This window comes from Rhinolophus ferrumequinum, chromosome 9, assembly GCF_004115265.2.
Source record: "Rhinolophus ferrumequinum isolate MPI-CBG mRhiFer1 chromosome 9, mRhiFer1_v1.p, whole genome shotgun sequence".
Lineage (NCBI taxonomy): Eukaryota > Metazoa > Chordata > Mammalia > Chiroptera > Rhinolophidae > Rhinolophus > Rhinolophus ferrumequinum.
The window spans coordinates 3,794,140-3,811,635 of NC_046292.1; the positions used below are offsets into that span (position 1 = coordinate 3,794,140).

A 17,496-nucleotide genomic window follows, 5' to 3' on the forward strand; every position below is an offset into this window, starting at 1 on the left:
GGGGGCGGGGGGCGGAGCAGGGCGCATGCTTCCGCGGGCGCCTCCGCGCCGCCCCTCCGCCCGCTCCGCCCCCGCCCCTGGGAGGCGCGGCCCGCCGCGGCCGTCTGTCTGCCCAGGTGTCTTACGGGTCCGCTGTCCGTCCCGCACCTGTGGAGGCGCGCCCTCCCCACACCCCGCCGCGGGGCTGAAGCCGCCCTAGGGAGGGCGGAGCCTCTTGGGACTCCTGGACCACACCGCGGGCCCTCGCCGCCCTCTTGGGTCGGTCCACACTCCTGACGCCGCCTTCGAACCTCCTGGGGACCACCCAGGCCCGGAGCTAAGAGGGCCTGGGACAGAAATGGACAGTGAGAACGCAGGGCCAGGAGTGGGGGGCTCGGGGAGGCCTTCCTGGAGGAAGCCACATCTAAGGTGAACAATAGGGGCGGGGCGTGGAGAGGAGCTGGTCCGAGGCCTGAGAACGCGCAGCTTCTAGGAACTGCTGCGTAGTTCAGGGCCAGGAGCGGGGCACGGAGAGGCGGCGTTGGGCCAGCTATGGAGAATTCATTCATCCTCGGGCATCGGGAGCCCACTACAAGAATCAAACGAATAAAGACACCGGCCTGCAAGGTGGTTGCCCCTTCCCAGCAGGGGCTCAGAAACGTTCTCTGAAGCTGGGACCACGCCCACGCAGCTAGGAGAGGCCAGGACCTGCAACCTACTGTGTTTCCCCGAAAATAAGACCTAGCCGGACAGTCAGCTCTAATGCATCGTTTGGAGCAAAAATTAGTATATAAGACCCGGTCTTATATTACATTTTTGCTCCAAAAGGCGCATTATAGCTGATTGTCGGGCTAGGTCTTATTTTCGGGGAGACACTCCCTCCCCTCCCTTTGTCAGGAGCTCCCCCCCAGTAGCACTCTTGGGGGGAATACAGGCTGTCACCCATAGGCTGGAGGACATCTGGGGGAAACCCATTAGTTCCTTTGATAGGGGCCCCTGGAAACCCCTGGAGTCATGAGAGAGGCCACTGGGTCTTGGCCTCCTTTCCAGGCAGAGGATCCTGTGTGTCTCTTCTAGGAAGCCTATGACCATGCACACCCTGGCCATAAGGCCCCCGAAGTCCCTCTGGACTGCGGGCATGGCACCATCGTGCCCATGCAGCTGGGAAGTACCCCGGAGTGGGCAGCCCTGTGGAGGAATGTGGGCACCTGCCCAGGACCCAACCCAACCAAAAGCAGCCAGTGCCTCCTGCACTGCTCCACAGCCTGCTCCTGTCTATACCGTCGCCACACCCCAGGAGCAGCTGGGGAGTTCGGGGAAGCTTTTAGGGAGTCCAGGGTGGGCCTTCGGTCAGTCCTATGAGCCCGAAGTGAAGGTGTTGACATAGAAAGTCTCCACAATGAAGTGGGGCTGGTGAATGGGGAGCCATGCACTCTGTGTGTGGCTTCTGGGCAGTCACAGAGCCCCTAGTGAGCCCTCTGTGGACAGGCCAGCTCGCTGCCCGCCAGGCGGCCCTGGTTATAAATAGCCCACCAGCAGTGGGATGGTGACACAGGGAGGATGGTAATCAAATGTGGCATTTCTAAGACAAACCCCGGGCAATTCAGCCATCCAGAGCCTTGGGCCACACTGCTACCCAGCTGGCAGAGGGCACCCTGCCCCAGGCCTGGGGCCCCAAAACAGCCTCCACCAGCCCTGCTCATCCACTAGCAGCCTGTACTAGTGCCCTGGGGGCAGACTGGAGATGGGCCTCCAACAGCTGCCCTGGGGACCTCGGGCTAAGTGCTTTGCTAGCTTAGGCTCCTCCCAGCTGCCCTGGGAGGTGGGTTTTAGGTACATACCTAAGTTGCCCAGAGCCACACAGATGAGTGGCCAAACCAAGAATGAATAGGGAGTCTGAGGCCCGGGCCCACCTTCTTATGAAGGATATAGGTGCCCTAGGGGCCGGCCTCCCTCAGGAAGTCCCCCAGGGCTCAGGCGCTGCTGGGGGTCGGTGTGGCAGGCTCTGGTTTCACAGATATAGGTTTGGCTGGTCCAGGCTGGGTCGTCTACTTGGGGAGGACTCATCGTTCCCAGCCCAGGGCACCCCCCATCTTCTGGTTGGTGCAGGGTGTGGGTGGAGCTAGGGAGGCCCTCAGGGCTGAGGGGCAGGGTGGGGTTGCTGTGGCCTCCAGTGGTGAGCGTGTTCCCTCCCCCTGCTCCCAGGCAGGAAATAACCCCGTCAGCTGGGACTGGGGCCCGAGACAGATTCCGAAGCTCTTGGCGGGTGTTTCTGCACATCTGGAGCTGCGTTCCCTCTGGGCCTAGGGAGCCGCGCCTGAGGCTGCAGCTGTTGGCAGCCCGTGTCCACCTCCAGGCTTTGGGGATGAGCCTGAGAGGGGAACATTGTTCCAGGTGTGCTTGGTAGAGGGGTCTTGCTCAGCTGTGGGTAGGGTCGGGGGGCTGGCCCCTGCAGTGGCCTTGGCAGCGCATCTGCCCTGAGGCTGCTGGACCAGATGCACCGACACAGTGACACGTATGCACACAGGGTGTGCACGCGCACAAACGCGCACACACACAGCCTCACAGATACCACCCGCACATTGCCCCTCTGACTCCCACCCCACAAGCCATCCCTACAACCCCCCTGCCCAAATGGCTGGGGCAATTTCCATGTCAGGCACCAGCTGGGAGGCTCCTGCCCATAGAATCCCTGCCTCTTGCTGCTGAGAGCCCAGGTGAGGGTGGGTGCATCTGGTTAGAAGAGGCCACACGCTGGGCTGTAGCTCCATCAGCTGAGTTCAGTTCTCTCAGCACCTCCCCGACTCCCCTCATGTACCCCCTCTATGGGAAGGCTACACAGGCTCAGCGCTGCCATTTTGCACCAGCCAGACAGGGCAAGTGGGGCACTGAGTGGGGCCGCGGGGTCGGGACATGGAACCAGGGCCCCAGGGGGAAGAGGCGCTCTCTCCAGTGAGCAAGTCATCAGGCAAACACGAGTGGGTGTTGCTGTGCCTGAGGTTCTGGGCACCGCAGGTACTGGCAGTCAGGGCAGGGGGGGGAAGGGCGGGCCCGGAAGGAAGACAGGTGCGCCAACCCATGGGAGCTCCCAAGACAAAAGACCACGTAGGACGGAGGTCCAGCCAAACAGCAGCTTTATTAGTAACGCTGGAGTCTTCATATACCATACAGTGAACGTGGAATACTCTCCAGGCTCCAGGGATCGGGCGCAATACTGTGTAGCACTTACACACTGAAATGATATAAAGCTTTGGTGTACAGGTTTTCAGGAGAGTACAGGTTAATACTGCGAGACAAATACTGCACACAACACCAGCTCTCAACGTAAATTGGGTTTTTGGCGAAGGGGGTAACTTTTAAGTGATGAGACGCTGGGGCTGCTCGAGGCCCAGCAGCAGGAGGCGGGCGTCTAGGGCTGCGGCTCGGCTTGGCCCTGTCGTTTTGCCTTCATCTGCAGGTACCGTCCTTTGCCTTCCTCAAAGCGCTTCTTCTCGTCCTCAGTCTCGGGCTGTGGGTCACACACAGGAAGAGGCAGGTTAGAGCCACTGCAGGACCGGGGACTGTGGGCCCTGCCCCAGCTCCACTGGCCTCCTGGGACTGCCTAGGTGCCAGGCGCCAGCCTCAAGCCCCAACTTCCGGACAGGCCTGTCTGCCAGCTGAGATGCCTGGAGGGGCCAGGGCACCTCCCATGGCAGAGCTCCACTGAGGGGACACCAGGAGGGAGCCCCTGAAGGGCTGTAGGGAGGCAGCCAACAGAGAACTGGCCAAGCCCTGTGGCTACCCCCACTTCACCTTTCACAGCCTCGGAATCCCACGCCCGGTGTCTTTTTGGTAATGAACTTCAGCTGGAAATGTAGTTCAGGTGAAATGTGGGAGGGAAGGCCTCCAGCAGAGCTGAGTGAGGAAGGAAAAGAGGGACCCTGCCAGGGAACCCCACATTTGCTCCACTCCCAGGAATGCCAACTGCTCATGGCCTCTGCCCCAAAGGACAGTGGGGACAAACACTGTACTGGCCATGTGACCTTGAGAAAACCACTTCACTGTACCAGGAACAACAGTGACCGCTTTTTGGGTGGGGAGCCCTGGACAGAACGGATGCCCAGGAAGTGGCACCTTGAGTCCTGTCACCCCTTCTCTGCTGCTTCCTTCCTCTGAGCAACTAGAGTAGCTGGGTCACCATACTGAGGGAGTGTAGCCGACTGACCAGCCAAATGTGGGGTTTTGCCCAGGATGGCCCTGGTTCATGCCTGCTGACCTGGGGGTAGTATGACGGGGACCCCTTTCACTCTCAAGAGTGGCGTGGCCTGGCTGCCATGTGGCATGGCCCCTGGGCAGGTCACCGCAGCAGAATCAGTCATTCCCAAGGCCCCTCCTGTCCTGCCACAGAGCTCTCTTGCCCACCGGGCCGGAAATTCAGGTTTAAAGAGCCGTGCAAATTCTTCTGGGATGACATTTCCTTGCGACACTTTGAGGGTGTATGAAAACTGAAGAAATGGGGCAGCCGCCCTTCATCCACAATGACACCAGGCCCCAGCAGCTATTTTTAGGCCCAAGTGTTTTACAGACAAATGGGATATTGGCCAAAGAGAGAACAGAGCCGGAGGATGGAATGTCAGGTTAGACCCAATGTTCCTCCCTTTCAGCCTTCTCAGAAATTGTTCTCCAAATGTCACCAGGTGTAAACCGTCAAAACCTTGCGGCTTGGAGCCAATGGAACGCTCGGGGATTTAAAGGACAGAGATGGTGCTCCTTACAGGGGTCCCGGTTCCCGTCTGAACAGTCTTCGAAGCACACGTGGAAAATGGCTTTATCAAGACACGTTACTGAAAAAGGCCCTCCTGTTGCTCTGGTTTCATCTCTGGTTGACTTTTACAAAAAAATGAAATTGGAGGCTACGCAATTTGATCTGAGACAGCCCAGAGAAAATGAAACGTTCCAATTTTGGGCAGGCAGTTCTAAGGGGGGGCAAAACCCATAAGCTTCCTGGGGCCTGGAGGACTCGGAGCCCAGCCCTTGGTGCTGAAGGCACCCCATGAGGATAAGGCCACGTCATGCTGGGCACCGCTGAAGGCTTCTATGCACATTCAGGCAGAAGGCACTAGAACAGGACTGTTCCAACCTGGGAATCTGGAAATGCAGATTCTGGTCCAGTGGGTCTCGGGGTAGGGAGCTGAGACTTAATTATAACAAACGTGCAGGTGACACAATGCTGCCGGCCCACAGACCACTTTGAGCAGCAGGGCCCCGGACCCTGTCTAACCATCCTTGCCCCAAACGGAGGACGGCCGATGTGGCCATAATGCAGGGTGAAGGCCACCAGGCTAAGACAGCAGGGCCTCCTCCTCTCCCTCCCTGTGGAACTTGTTTGGCGTGGCCGACAAGACTTGTGGCTCCCCTTCAACCACAGCAGCCAGAGGCCACAGCTCAGCAGAGTGGCCCTTCTGGGGTCCCCACTGTGGGCAGTGCATGTGGGGTCTCGGAGCTGAAAACTGGGGTGTCAGGGCCTGGTGGGGCTGGCTGAGAGCAGGAGAAGGGGAGATGGTGGTTTGGACCCCATGCTAAGGTTCCTCCTGGCTCTGAGAGCCCAGCCCCTCTCTGCTTGGGGTTCTGGAGCAGGCTGGCCCTCTCTCTAGCTGGTGGAGTTTCCATCCCTGGGGCAGGGAAAGAAGGCAAGAGGCTTGGAAAGAAAAGGACTTCTCAAAAAGCAAGAGTGTGTGCCCAGCCTGCTGGCAGGACCGCAGCACTGAGGGGACAGCCACCTGGGCCCTCTGCCGAGCCCACTGGAGCCAGATCCTGTCTAATGAGAGGGGACTTCCTGTTTCTCCAGCCCGCTGGCGTTTCTGGAAACTGGCAGACGTGGCATTCCAGCAAGGAACTTGGTCCCCAAGTGCCTGGGTCACCAGCCAAATGCTCTTGTGGCTCAAGGGAGCTGGGAGGGCTCCAGGAGTGGTGGCAAATGGCCCTGTGGAGCTGACGGCATGAGCCTGGGAACCGTCATCAGGGCTGCCCTGGACAGCGGGCAGGGACGACCATCTGAGGCCACGTTCCTGGGGAGAAGGCAGCTGGCACTGGGGCTGAGAAGGGCTGCTGGGCCCGGGAGAGACCCAGGGAGCAGCCCCAGCCACTGCAGCCATCACTCTGTCCATTTGTCCGTCCGCCTATCTACCCATCTGTCTGTACCATTCACTTTGCTTCTTTCCCTTGAGCATGTGTACCTCTGTTCACTGGTGTGAACAGAACTCTCTGCAAACCTGCAGCAGGTTTCCTCAACTCCGAAAGGGAGATGAGGCTTTTCTGATGGTTTGTGGCCAGATGGGTTTGGGAACCTGCATGCTAACTGGTCTCTCACCATAAACAATGCCCACTGGGTCACGATTCTGAAAAATCTCGCAGTAAAAGAAATCTGTTTAATTGTGTCTAATCCGGGCTTTCCTAAACTGATTGGTCACGGACTCCCTTCCCTAAGGAACCCCATCTTGGGGTTCCCAAGTGCTCTCCACATTCTCCTGCCATCAGCTTGGTGAGTGTGATCTCAAAGCTACGAGGCCTGACAGCCCTGGGAGCTACCTGGACGGGGCAGTGGCCAGCGGAGCAAGGCTGGCCTTCCTGGGACCACCACACTACATGCCTTTCCTGGAGTGGCCTCTTCGTTCTGCCGCCAACCAGCCCAGCCTCCCCTCCAGGCCAGCATGGGGGACCGGTCAGGCTGGTTTGAATCTGGCTTCACCGCTTACCAGTCGTGGGGCCCCACAGACTCACCTACATTTCTCTTCAGTAAAATGGGCCCATATCCACCCACCCCACAGGGTTGCTGTGAGGACCCCCGTCCTAGTTGTCCCCTAGTTGTCAACACCAGCCAGTAAAAGCTAACACAGAGAAAACAGCCGGCACAAAGGCCCACCTCCTGGGTGAGCACATTACATGACACGTCCAGAACACGCAAATTCAGAGAGCAGATCACTGGCTGCCAGGGCTGCAGGAGGACTGCAGTATTTCTTTTGTGATGAAAATGTTCTAAAATTGATGGGTGCACAACTTGTGAATATACCCAAACCCACCGATTGCACATGTGAACAGCAGAACTGTACGGCACGCAAGTCTATTAATATCTCAATAAACGCGTTCCAAACCAAGACCACCACGAGGCATGTGCTCTTCACAGTTCACAGAACGTCAGAGGGAGGGTCGGCGTGGCAGTGCCCACTCAAACCCTGGCGCATGAGGGCAGCAGGGCACAGGCAACACTCGCTGAGTAAAACCGCCATGTGCTGTGAGGCCGAGCCTGCATTCCCTCCCTCCCCACGTGCACACGGCACAGCAGGCACATGCCCTGTTTTAGACACTGGGACCCTGCTCCAGGGAGCTGACCTAGCTGACAACACATCAACAACTAGGCAGATTACGCTGACATAGGGAAATGACAACAGTGTGGACCAAAGGCGAAGTAGAACAGCGTGAGGGGACCCAGAGGGCCAGATGCTGACAGAGTTCCTGGGAAGGTCCTGTCCACAGGGGGTCCCAGGGTCCTGTCCACAGCAAACGGCAGAACCAGGGCCAGCAGGAGACCAAGCCACCCCAAAGAATGGCTGCCTTGGAAAGGAGCAGAGGGCAGCGTCTCAAGAACAGCTCAGCACAGACCCTCGGGCAGTTCCTTTCACCCTGTGCCTCAGTTTCCTCATCTGTAAAGGGGGAAGAGTCTGTCCCTCCCAGGTCTATGTGGATTCAAGGAGCAGGGAGCGCACCCATGCCATCCCCAACTGGAGGTCTCAGCAGGTGGTGGCCCCCGTTAACTGGCAGGTGATCTGCCATCGGGGTGGTGGTCAACCTGGGTGACCCTCTGACTCCCTTCGAACTCCCGGCTCAGGAAGCCCCGACTCTTGGTCACGTCCTAGCACAAGAAAAATGCTGCATTTGTAACAGCCTGACTCTGGGAAGGCTGGTCCTGCAGCAGCTGCGAGGAGGAAGGCTGGAGCCCAGGGCCTGCTGGCCAGAGGCCAGTCCACTAGCAAGAATAAGCCAACGACAAAGAGCCCGTAGCTCTTAGATACACACTGAGATTCGTGGAGGCGACGACGTGATCCGACATTTGCTTCCAATGAACCTGGGTGGGGAGGCGGGCAAGGCTGGCCCGCGTTGGGAACTACATGGAAGTTCTTTCTTCTCTTTATTTCTGCACGTATTCGAACTTTCTATACTTATTAAGAAAGGAAAACTGGCTAGACCAGTGAGGGGCCCCACCCCCGCCCCAGGCACAAAGGCCATCACCTTTGGGAGTGAGGAGCAGGCTGTGAGCGTTCCAGTGGGAACAGCAGGGTCTGGAAGCCAGGGTGGCAGTGCTGGGTCTGGTGGCAGGCCAGGTCGGGGGTGAGCGAGGTGCCCCGGTGCCCACCTATGGAGGCGCCCGCTGTTAGGGCCGGATACCTCCCTCCCCTCCCCTCCTTCCACCTGTCCCTGAAGTGCAGCTGTGACAATTCAGTCTAGCAGAGCTTTCCTGAGCTCGTCTTCCAGTTAGGCCTGAAGCCCTGCCCTCCACCACACGACCCCAACCGACTGTAGCCACTCACCCTCAGCACCAGCAGGCCGTCAGGAGTCCCACACACGGGCACCAAAGGCTGTGGAAGCTTCTCCCACTGGTTCAGCCATTGTGGGACCCGAGGAGGGGCAGAGGCCCAGTAATTCCTGTCTACGCGGCTGGCGCCAAACACGGGCAATTCTCGTGTCTGCTGGGTGGAGGGGACCGCGGGTGCCCAGCCCTGGACCTCATGGCCATTCTGACGAGTCTCTGATGCTTAATATTTGCAGCTAAGTCATGTGCCAGGATGTGCCCTCAGAAGCAGTGCCGTCTGGGGATCATGGGGAGGTAGCTGGCCACCTGGGCAGCACGGCCAAGACACTGGTGAGGCCTGGGAGGCAGGAGCCAGTCAGGCTCATCTCTCTCCTTGTCTCGGGATGGTGGTGAACGTTCCAGGCTCCACGGGGCCCCACCAGGCCTCGGAGCAGGATGCAGTTGATGTCGGGGCACTGAGCATCCACCCACGAGTGCTGCCACCCGAGATTCTGATGGCCTCCCTCCCCTGGCTGCCCCGGAAGGTGTCCAGCCAGTGCACAGGTCTGTGAGGATGGTCAAGGGCAGTGAGGTCCCTGCGGCCGCCCGAGGGAAACGGAAGCAAACAGGAGGGCAGTGGGGCGTCTGCTCTCTGGTAGCAGACCCCCTGCCTGCTGGCGGGGGGACGCTCGGCGCCCTGATAGGCAGCCCTGCTGGCCAAGTGACTAAGGGGCCACCACTTCCCTGCTGGGTGTGGAGCTGACAATGAGGCAGATGGCTCCCTGCACACGGCCCAGCTGCCGCCTCCTCGTAGCCCGTCTCCCTCCATCAGGCAAAGTAAATAAATACATAAGTTGTTGGCTGTTGCTGTTTTTAATGGAGGATTGGGGGCGGCGGGAGGAAAAAACTCCTCTGTGGGAAATCACATTTTCTTCCAAGTGCTTAAGGCTATTGGCAGGAAGGACTGGGGACCCCCGAGAGGTGCCTCCCAGCAGTCTGAGCGTGTGTCCACAACCTTAGGGGGCTCGGGCCTTGGGGGGCTCCCCGTGCACATGCCAGGGAGAAAAGAGGAGGTGACAGCAAAGGGGATTGCAGGTAGCTCCGGAACACAGACTCTGGGTCACAGGGACCTGGCTGTGTGGCCTCAGGTACGCTGCCCACCTTCCCAGGGTCAGTTCCTATGTGTAAAATGGGGACTCAAGGTGCCATGGCCAAGTGCTTTCTGCAGTGCCTGCCCACGCGGGTCTCTCTCTCCCTCTGGCACTCATGTTACAAAGTCCTCTGAGACCAAGTGCGCTGTGTCCGACCCACAGCACTGCCCGGGGAGGAGGGTGGGTGGCTCTGAGGGTCGTCTTAAGGTGGCCCTTGGAGCATCATACTCAGCCATGGGGACTGGGGGGTGACAGCAGATCGAAAGCGCCCTTGCCACTCTACTCAGGGAGCCCCGCTGGCTGCCGGGGCCTCCAATCTGCCTCTTCTCTGTCCTCTTGCTCTTCCTGCCAACTGCCGTCTTCTGGGCTCCCTTCCACTGGAGGGGAAGCCTGTGGCTTTCAGAGCCTGACAGTGCACACCAAATGTTTTCCATTTTCCATTTTCTGTGCTTTGAGAATACACATTTGGAACTTGGCACAAAGGGTGAGTGACTAAGTTCCACCCTTGGTAAAATCAATAGCTTGTCCTTTTTGTAATTAATGAATGTCTGGTGCAGAGGTTTCTAGTGGTGATGTAACAACTTCCTGTGAGCCTGAGGGACGCAGACCTTCTTAATTAGGCAGCCACGCCGCGCACTCTCTCCTGTCTTCAGAATGGGAGACAAAAGGGATCTTGGGACAATCACATAGGCAATTAAGATGTCCTCTCATTACTGGAGCCACTCAGCATGGCCAGGCAAGGACGAGCTCGGCATCCAGGACCCACAGGCTCGCAAGCAGCTGTGGCCCTATGGTGCAGCTCCACACGTGGACTCTGAACTCAGTGGGGCTGAGCCGGGACCTGGGAAGCCCTCTCCCTGGGGACAGCCAAGGCCCTGACCATCCTGCCTGCTCTCAGCGGCTGCAGGCCTGGACTCATGAGCCCCTCTCATGTGCCTCCACGGGACGCAGCTGGTTGTCTCCAATAACCTGACTGCCATGGAGTCATAGACACAGGGGCTCCCCCCACCTGCAGCACGAGCTCAGCCCCCAAATCACTGCCCTCGTGTGCGGCCGTGACATCGCCCTGCGTTAAGGGCCCACAGGAGGCTGCAGAGCTTGCAGTCTGCCCAGGGAAAGGCAGCCAGGGGTGACGGTCTCCGGTGGATGAGGGGAACCAGGACTTGGTCCCGTCCGGCGGGCCCCTCAGCAGGCCCTGCACGCCACTTACAGCACTCGCCCCTGCACCAGGCAGCAACAGTAATAAAGTGCCATTGACGGAGGCCTTTCCATGGGCTGGGCCCGGGCCAGGCCACGCACGCTAACTGCAAGCCTCTGGCCCTGTGTGCACTCCCTCTATGTCGAGTCAGTCTTTCCTGCCCTCTGTCTGAGGCCAGCACCATGCCTGGGACACAGTGGGGACCAGGGGGTCATTTGCTGACTGAACAAATGATCAAACAAATGAAGATCAGAGCAAGAAAGCCTTAACTCCAAACTGGTGTGGTGTTTGCGGACACACATTTAGGCCTCACCCGTTCCCACCTCCCACAGATGGCACCGTGCCACCGAGAAGCAGCTGGTGCTTACATGCTCAGGGGTGGCCCTGTGTGCCACCTCAGGACACAGCAGGCAGGAGTCTGCTCTGCTGAGAAAGCCTCTCTGCACCCAACGACCCTCACAGGCCTCTCTCCCAATCCACCTTCCACGGTGGCCAAATGGAATATGGCTGCCCCGACTCTAACTGGGACCCCCTCTTTCTGCTGTACCCTCTGCAGGTCATGTCCAGGCTCCCCTCCTGCAGCTGCCTTCTTGGCACCACTCAGAGTCAGATCTAACACTGTCCCCGAGAGCCGGCCTCCCGGTTTTCACGTGCTGGAGAAATCAACATGGCAAGAGGTTGCATGGATTTGAAGACACAGCACGGAAGCCACAGGAAGCCGATATTCCATGCATAGAACCTACCACTGTTTTAATGGGAATAGGTGTCATTGGTGCAAAGAGCCCTCTCTGCAGAGCTGGCTGTTGAACTCTAACTGGGTGGCTTTCAAAGCACTGGTTGTCCAGCAGAGGCTCGTGTGGAGCTGTCAGGGGCACAGTGGGTCTTCAAAAGACATCTGCAGACTGGATGAGTTAAGATGGTCCAAGGCAGTCTGGGCTCCCAGCAGAGCGGAGGTGAGATCCGGGCTCTTGGGGGCTGCATGTTCTCATCTATGCCCCATGGTACCCACACCCTGGTTCCAGGGGAGGTGGGACTCACGGGCCCCTGGAAGTTCCCAGCACCAACCATTCAGGTGACAGGAACTGCTTTAGGATCCTGGCATTTTAACATCACAAGGCAGACTCCCAGATTAGCATCCGAAACCAAGGCAGAGAGCAGAACACTGGTCAAGAAGCTTCCTGACTCCTCCAGTCCCTGACTCACCCCCGTGGACTGGCAGCAAGAGTGGGGGCGGGGGCACGGCCAGGAACAGACACGTCAATCCTGCCATATTCCAGTACATCTGAATTTAAACTAGAGAGCAATTAAAAAACCACTCTACCACACCAAATGTCCAGGACACAGGCATGTACACCCAAGCCGTGGAGCCACCTGGGCTCCTGGGCCACGACAAGTCACGGTGGGGACCTGCTGTCCTCTATCCTGGGGGCGGGACGTGGGTTCCTCTTGCCATGTTGAGTGTGTAGAACGGGCCTGGCTGTTGTCAGGAGAGGTGGTGGCTGCCTCAGCTGCTGATGGTTTATCTGGAGGAATGGGTCTCTTGGGAGGACCCCAGGCCACTCCACACCATGTGCCTGGGGTCAAGCTCCGGCCCTGGGGAGTGGGGAGCTGACCACTGCTGAAAGCCTTGCCCCCGTCCTTCCTCTTCAGTGCAGAGGAGTGAGGAGCCTTCCAGTTAGAGCGTCACTGAGACAGCGCCAAGGAGGACCACGGAAGCAGCCCCCAGCCCATGATGGTGCCAGTGGGGAAACTGAGGCCCAGCGACAGGAAGGGGCCAGCCAGGCCAGGGACTCAGGGTCCTGCAGTAGGTTCTTTGGACCAGAGGTGGCCGCTTGATTTTGGGCAGGTCACTCCTCGTCCCCACATGACAGTCACCTGTCTGCAGCACGGGACCAGTCCCTGACTCCCGATGCCAGATACAACAGCCCAGGAGACGCGGTCGGTGCTCTGAACACTCCAGCTCTCTGTGACCGGACTGTCACCATTATGGCACCTGGGACATCCACCCCGCCCCAGGAGACAGAGAATGGCCATGGAGTGCTGGCCTCGGCAGAAACCCAGGCCTTGTGAGTGGGTACTCAGTAACCACGGCAATGACCAGCCCTTGAAGCTGCCCCAGCCCTGGATGCCACGCTCCAATGGCAGGACTTCACAGCTGACAAAGTACGAAAGTGCACATTGTTACTGCACTCGTGGGACCCACTGACTACGAGTGAGCCTTGGCCTAACAGGAGGGCGAGAAGGATGGCTGCACCCCCGATTTCCCCACTGCCTCCCATTTTAATCCAGAAAACACATGCTTGTTATTTCAGCGTCTGACGACTGAGCCTCTGGGCTGAGGCCCCTGCCCCACTGTCTGCGAGGCGAAGTCTGAGCACCGGTCGGGCAGGCTCATGCTGCAGGTTGGGGTTTCTGCGAGCAAAGCAAACCTGCTTCGAAAAGGACTGCCCCGCTGCCCCCACATGCCGTGGCTGTGCAGTCAGGCCTCAGCTCCTTGGGTACAACGTTCACTTTGCAAACCATCCATGAAGCTGCTAGGTTAAAGCGCTTTCACAACCCGCCCCTACAGAAGCTTCCGGGCTCTTCCCGTGTCCCCTACCCCACCCTGTGTACACACAAAGCGGGCACCTTTGTGCCCATGTGTCTCCCTGGGACCCGAAGGCTCAGAGGCTGCAGCAGCCACGTCTGAACTGGAGAATGGGGAGGCAGGTGTTATGTCCAGAATGGCACTAGCTAGGTTTCAACAGACATAACTTGGTTCTCACGTTTCTGGAGAGAGAAAACACTTTGCTCACCCGAGTTGGGAGGGAAAAAAAAAAAAAGTCACCCATTGGAGATGCCAGGTCCCCAGGGAGCCATCGCGGTGGTTTCCCTGTGTCCCTCTGCACTGGCCACCTCCGGGGCTTGTTCCCCGCCCCTGAGATCAGAGGTCATGGCCACAGGGAGGCCTTTGGAGGGAGGTAGGGTGGCCGGCGGGGCCTGGCCCCAGGCTCCACGATGGCCTCTTCTAATAATTAGCCTAGAAAGTGTTGGCAGCAGCCAGGGCGCGGTGTACAGGCCACCCCCCTGCAACATGAAACATTCATCAAGAAATACTCCAACAGCAACGCTGCTGTCTGCCATGTCAGCCAGCCCTGGGGATGGGAGCTAAAAATAGACGGAAGGTTGAAGAATCACTGACAAAAGGGGGAGGCAGGGAGGGGCGGAGGGCTGAGTCTCCACTGCTGGCACATGCACGCAGGCTGCGTGGAGCACGCGTGTGCTCTGAGACAGATGACACTCCTATCACTGGTCCCCAGGTCAGGGCCACGGAGGCCAGGCTGGAGCTGAAAGCCCCACTCTGGGGAATGGACCCATCCTCCCTGCCAGAGGCTATTTTTATCAACACCGTGAGCCCCAGGCCACCTCAGTGAAGAATCAAAGAGCGTCTTTAATTGGTGAGAAACAACGCCCAGCACAGACACCAGCCAGCAGGAAGGTGTGGACACAACCACTGTCCCCTCAAACCTGAGGCATCCGCTCACTCAATCAGGGGTCATCCCTACACCCCCCTGTGGTCCCCACCCACTGTGCCCGAGCAGCTCCTCCTACACTCGAATCCCGCCCCAGGTCGCAGGTTTCTGGAAAGGGTACACAGATGGCCAGGCCCCAGGACTGCTTCCAGGCTCTGTGAAGGTCATGGGTTCTCCCACAAAGGGCTCCTTGACTGCAGGCCATTCTCCATGGGAGACCAGACGCCGGGGGCGCTGAGGTCTTCCTCCCAGAGCCCACAGACTGCTGACACCTCCTGGCTGTGGCACAGGTCTTCCTAGCTGGCTGAGTTCTGGGGTATGTGTGAGGGCAGCAGGGCCAGTCAGTGCCTTTAATAAAGGCCCAGGCAGCTGGGCTCCTGGGCAGCGGGCGTGCCTTACGACTTGGCTGGTACTGCAGACGCTGTCCACTTGCATTTACTCAGTAAGAGCCTTTCCAAAAAGAAGGTGTCCCAACTCCCTGGCTACCTATCTAGTCTTATGCCCCTCTGGGGAGTCCTGCAGGCCCCGCTGTCCCGCAGCTGACGGACAGAGGCTGGGTCCTGGTGCCCGGCCTGCCCTGGATCAGCTGGGCGGCCTCAGGTGAGTGACTGCCCCCTTCTCTCCAGCCCTCCACGTCTGTGGTTCCTTTCACCCGGATGGTCCTGAGAAATGGCCCCGAATGGAATACAGCCTTCTCACTGAGGCCCTCCTTAAAAGGAACCTATTTAAGCTGCAACTGCTCCCCCAGAAAATGCCAACCCCCACCTCTTGCTTTCTCCCCTTGCCATCACGTAACATCCTCGATTTTCCCTACTTGTTCACTGCCTCTCTTCCTCGGGTAGGGCGTAAGCTCTAGTGAGGAAGGTGCTAGGAAAGACAGTTACCGAGCTGCTGATATAAACCAGCTCGTAGAATGCTCTCACTCACCCTTTGTGGTGCGTAGCATGGCTGACACAACTGTACAGATGAGGAAACTGAGGCACACGGGAAGCACCTGCCTGAGGTCATGTGACCAGAACTCAGGCAGTGGGAGGCCCGTTCCCACATATGGGCCAGCGCGTGCAGCGTCCACCACAGTGAGGGCAGAGAGCGACCCATGGTTGCCACTCTGACTGTCCAGGTAGAGAGGTGTGGCTGGAGAGGCGAGCAAGCCTGTGACCGCTCCCAGACATCTCCTGAGCCCTGATCTGTGCCGGGCATTTTACAGCACACCCCAGGGCCAGAGCTGGACACTAAACCGATGCACGCGCACTAGCTGATCTCAGACGGTGCCAAGTGTCTGCAGAGCGTGTGGTGACAGGAAAGAGTCGCCGGGTGGTGGTGAGGGAAGGCTTCACCTACAGTGGCGAGGGACAGCCCTCCAAGGAGGAGAAAAGGTCTGCGACACAGTGGAAAGAGCTAGCTCCGTGACAATCTGAGGGAAGGTGTCCAGGCAGTAGAGGAGGATGTGCAAAGGCCCTGAGGCGGGAATGAGTTTGGAATTGAGGAACAGAGGAGGCCAGCTTGGCTGGACCCCATGCCACGGACACTGAGGAGGCACTGAGCAGTTTTGGTGGCAGAGAGAGTGAACCTGATTCTTTTAACAGACTCGATGTCTGCAGTGTAGCGCTGGACCGAGGGCAGCAGGAATGGACAAGAGGGTGCAGCCCAGGGCAGAGCAGGGAGCCAGTGGGTGTGGGGCTCAGCAGGAGAGAGGAGCCAGCCGGGCTCCCCGGCTCCCCGAGGGAGGGAACACACGAGGAGGAGGAGGGATTTTTATCTTGGTCGGGGAGACAAAGAGCTGAGTTGAGGATAATGGTACGTGAGCCGCCCGTGGAGACCCTCTGGAGAGAGGCAGCGCTGCTGACGTCGATGTGGGGGTGAAGGGATGAGGGACCGGGCGGGGAAGGGCGCAGGTCGCGACCTGTCGGAGCCTCGTATTTAGGGGGCCGTGGGGTGGCCATCTGGCCCCTGCAGTCCCATGTCAAGGGAGCACAGGCTTCACTGAGGCCCACTGAGTTGTGCCAAAAGCAGGGAGAGGCCAGCGAGATAAAGACGGAATGTGTTCTTGGATCGGGCCACCCTGCTGGGGCTGGGAGGACTGAGAGGGCTGGGGGGCGGAGAGGCCCGAGATCAAGGGGTCCCGTGTGTGACGGCTGAGGCTCCTCCAGCACGATAGGAGCCTTGCTGCCACGGTGGCCTCGGCCAGGACTGACAGCCCACCCAGCCCCGCAGGGCCTGAGGCCCCTGGAGAAGGAGCGGGAATGGGCGAGCAGCCCCCAGAAGGCGCCTCGGAAGGCCCTCAGCTGTCACCGAGAAACAACATGCTTGGGCCGCCGGGCCGGCTAGCCTGGTGGTCGTCCTCAGCCACAGGAAGAAGCACGTGGAGGCCTCGTTACTGCATGTGTGATGAATGAGATCTTAAATGCATATGTTTATTTGTCACAGAGGTTTTCAGTACAAGCTTTTCTCCAGGAGGCACAGGATCTGCGTGGGGGGCAGACGCAGCGGGGCCGGCAGGGAGCCCTGCGGGGCGCTTCTGGAAGCAGGGCGCAGACTGGCAGGGCCCCAGTCGCCGGCGCGGCCGCTTCCACAGAAGTGCCAGGTGCCGAAGACCCACCCTGCCCAGGCCGCTGTGCCCCCCGCTCCCTCAGCTACTCTGACTGCAGCCCAGGGTTCCCATTTGCTCCCGTGACAGACAGTCTGCTTGGAGGAGAAACCAGGAGCAGCCTGAACAGAGGCTTTCTCCACACCCAGCAACAGAAAGTCGTGAGCTGGATCCGAACCCAGGCCCTCACGACTATCTCTGTGACCCTCCACGGGGCCTCAGCCTTGCTGGTCTGGGGGGGTGCTCGCCTGTGTGACGGGGTAACAAGCAGGGGAGCCCCAACCCCAGGGATGAGGTCAAGTTGGCTGAGAGAAGCAGGCCGAGGTCTCAGCCGGCGGGTGCTGGACACGCTCTGGGCGGGGCACCCCCCTGGCTGGCATTGGTAAGGACTTTGCGCAGCTTATTCTAAAACCATCATCAGCCTCAAGGGACATCTGGACGCTCGCTCGCTCCCTCCCTCCCTCCTTCCTTCTCTCCCTTCAGCACACAATTACAGAGTGTCTCCCCGCCAAGCATCATCACCA

The 17,496-nt window shown here is 59.1% G+C and overlaps 1 protein-coding gene across 4 annotated transcripts in view; it reads right to left on the minus strand.

The window, feature by feature from the left end:
* Positions 1-3,096: 3,096 nt before the first annotated feature.
* Positions 3,097-17,496, minus strand: part of ACOT7 (acyl-CoA thioesterase 7) — a 94,092-nt gene continuing 79,692 nt past the window's right edge. For all 4 annotated transcript variants that reach the window (XM_033115238.1, XM_033115235.1, XM_033115236.1 and 1 more), the window contains exon 9: positions 3,097-3,487. In XM_033115238.1, the coding sequence (XP_032971129.1) occupies positions 3,389-3,487 (99 nt within the window). In that variant the 3' untranslated portion in view covers positions 3,097-3,388. The remainder of the gene's footprint in view (positions 3,488-17,496) is intronic.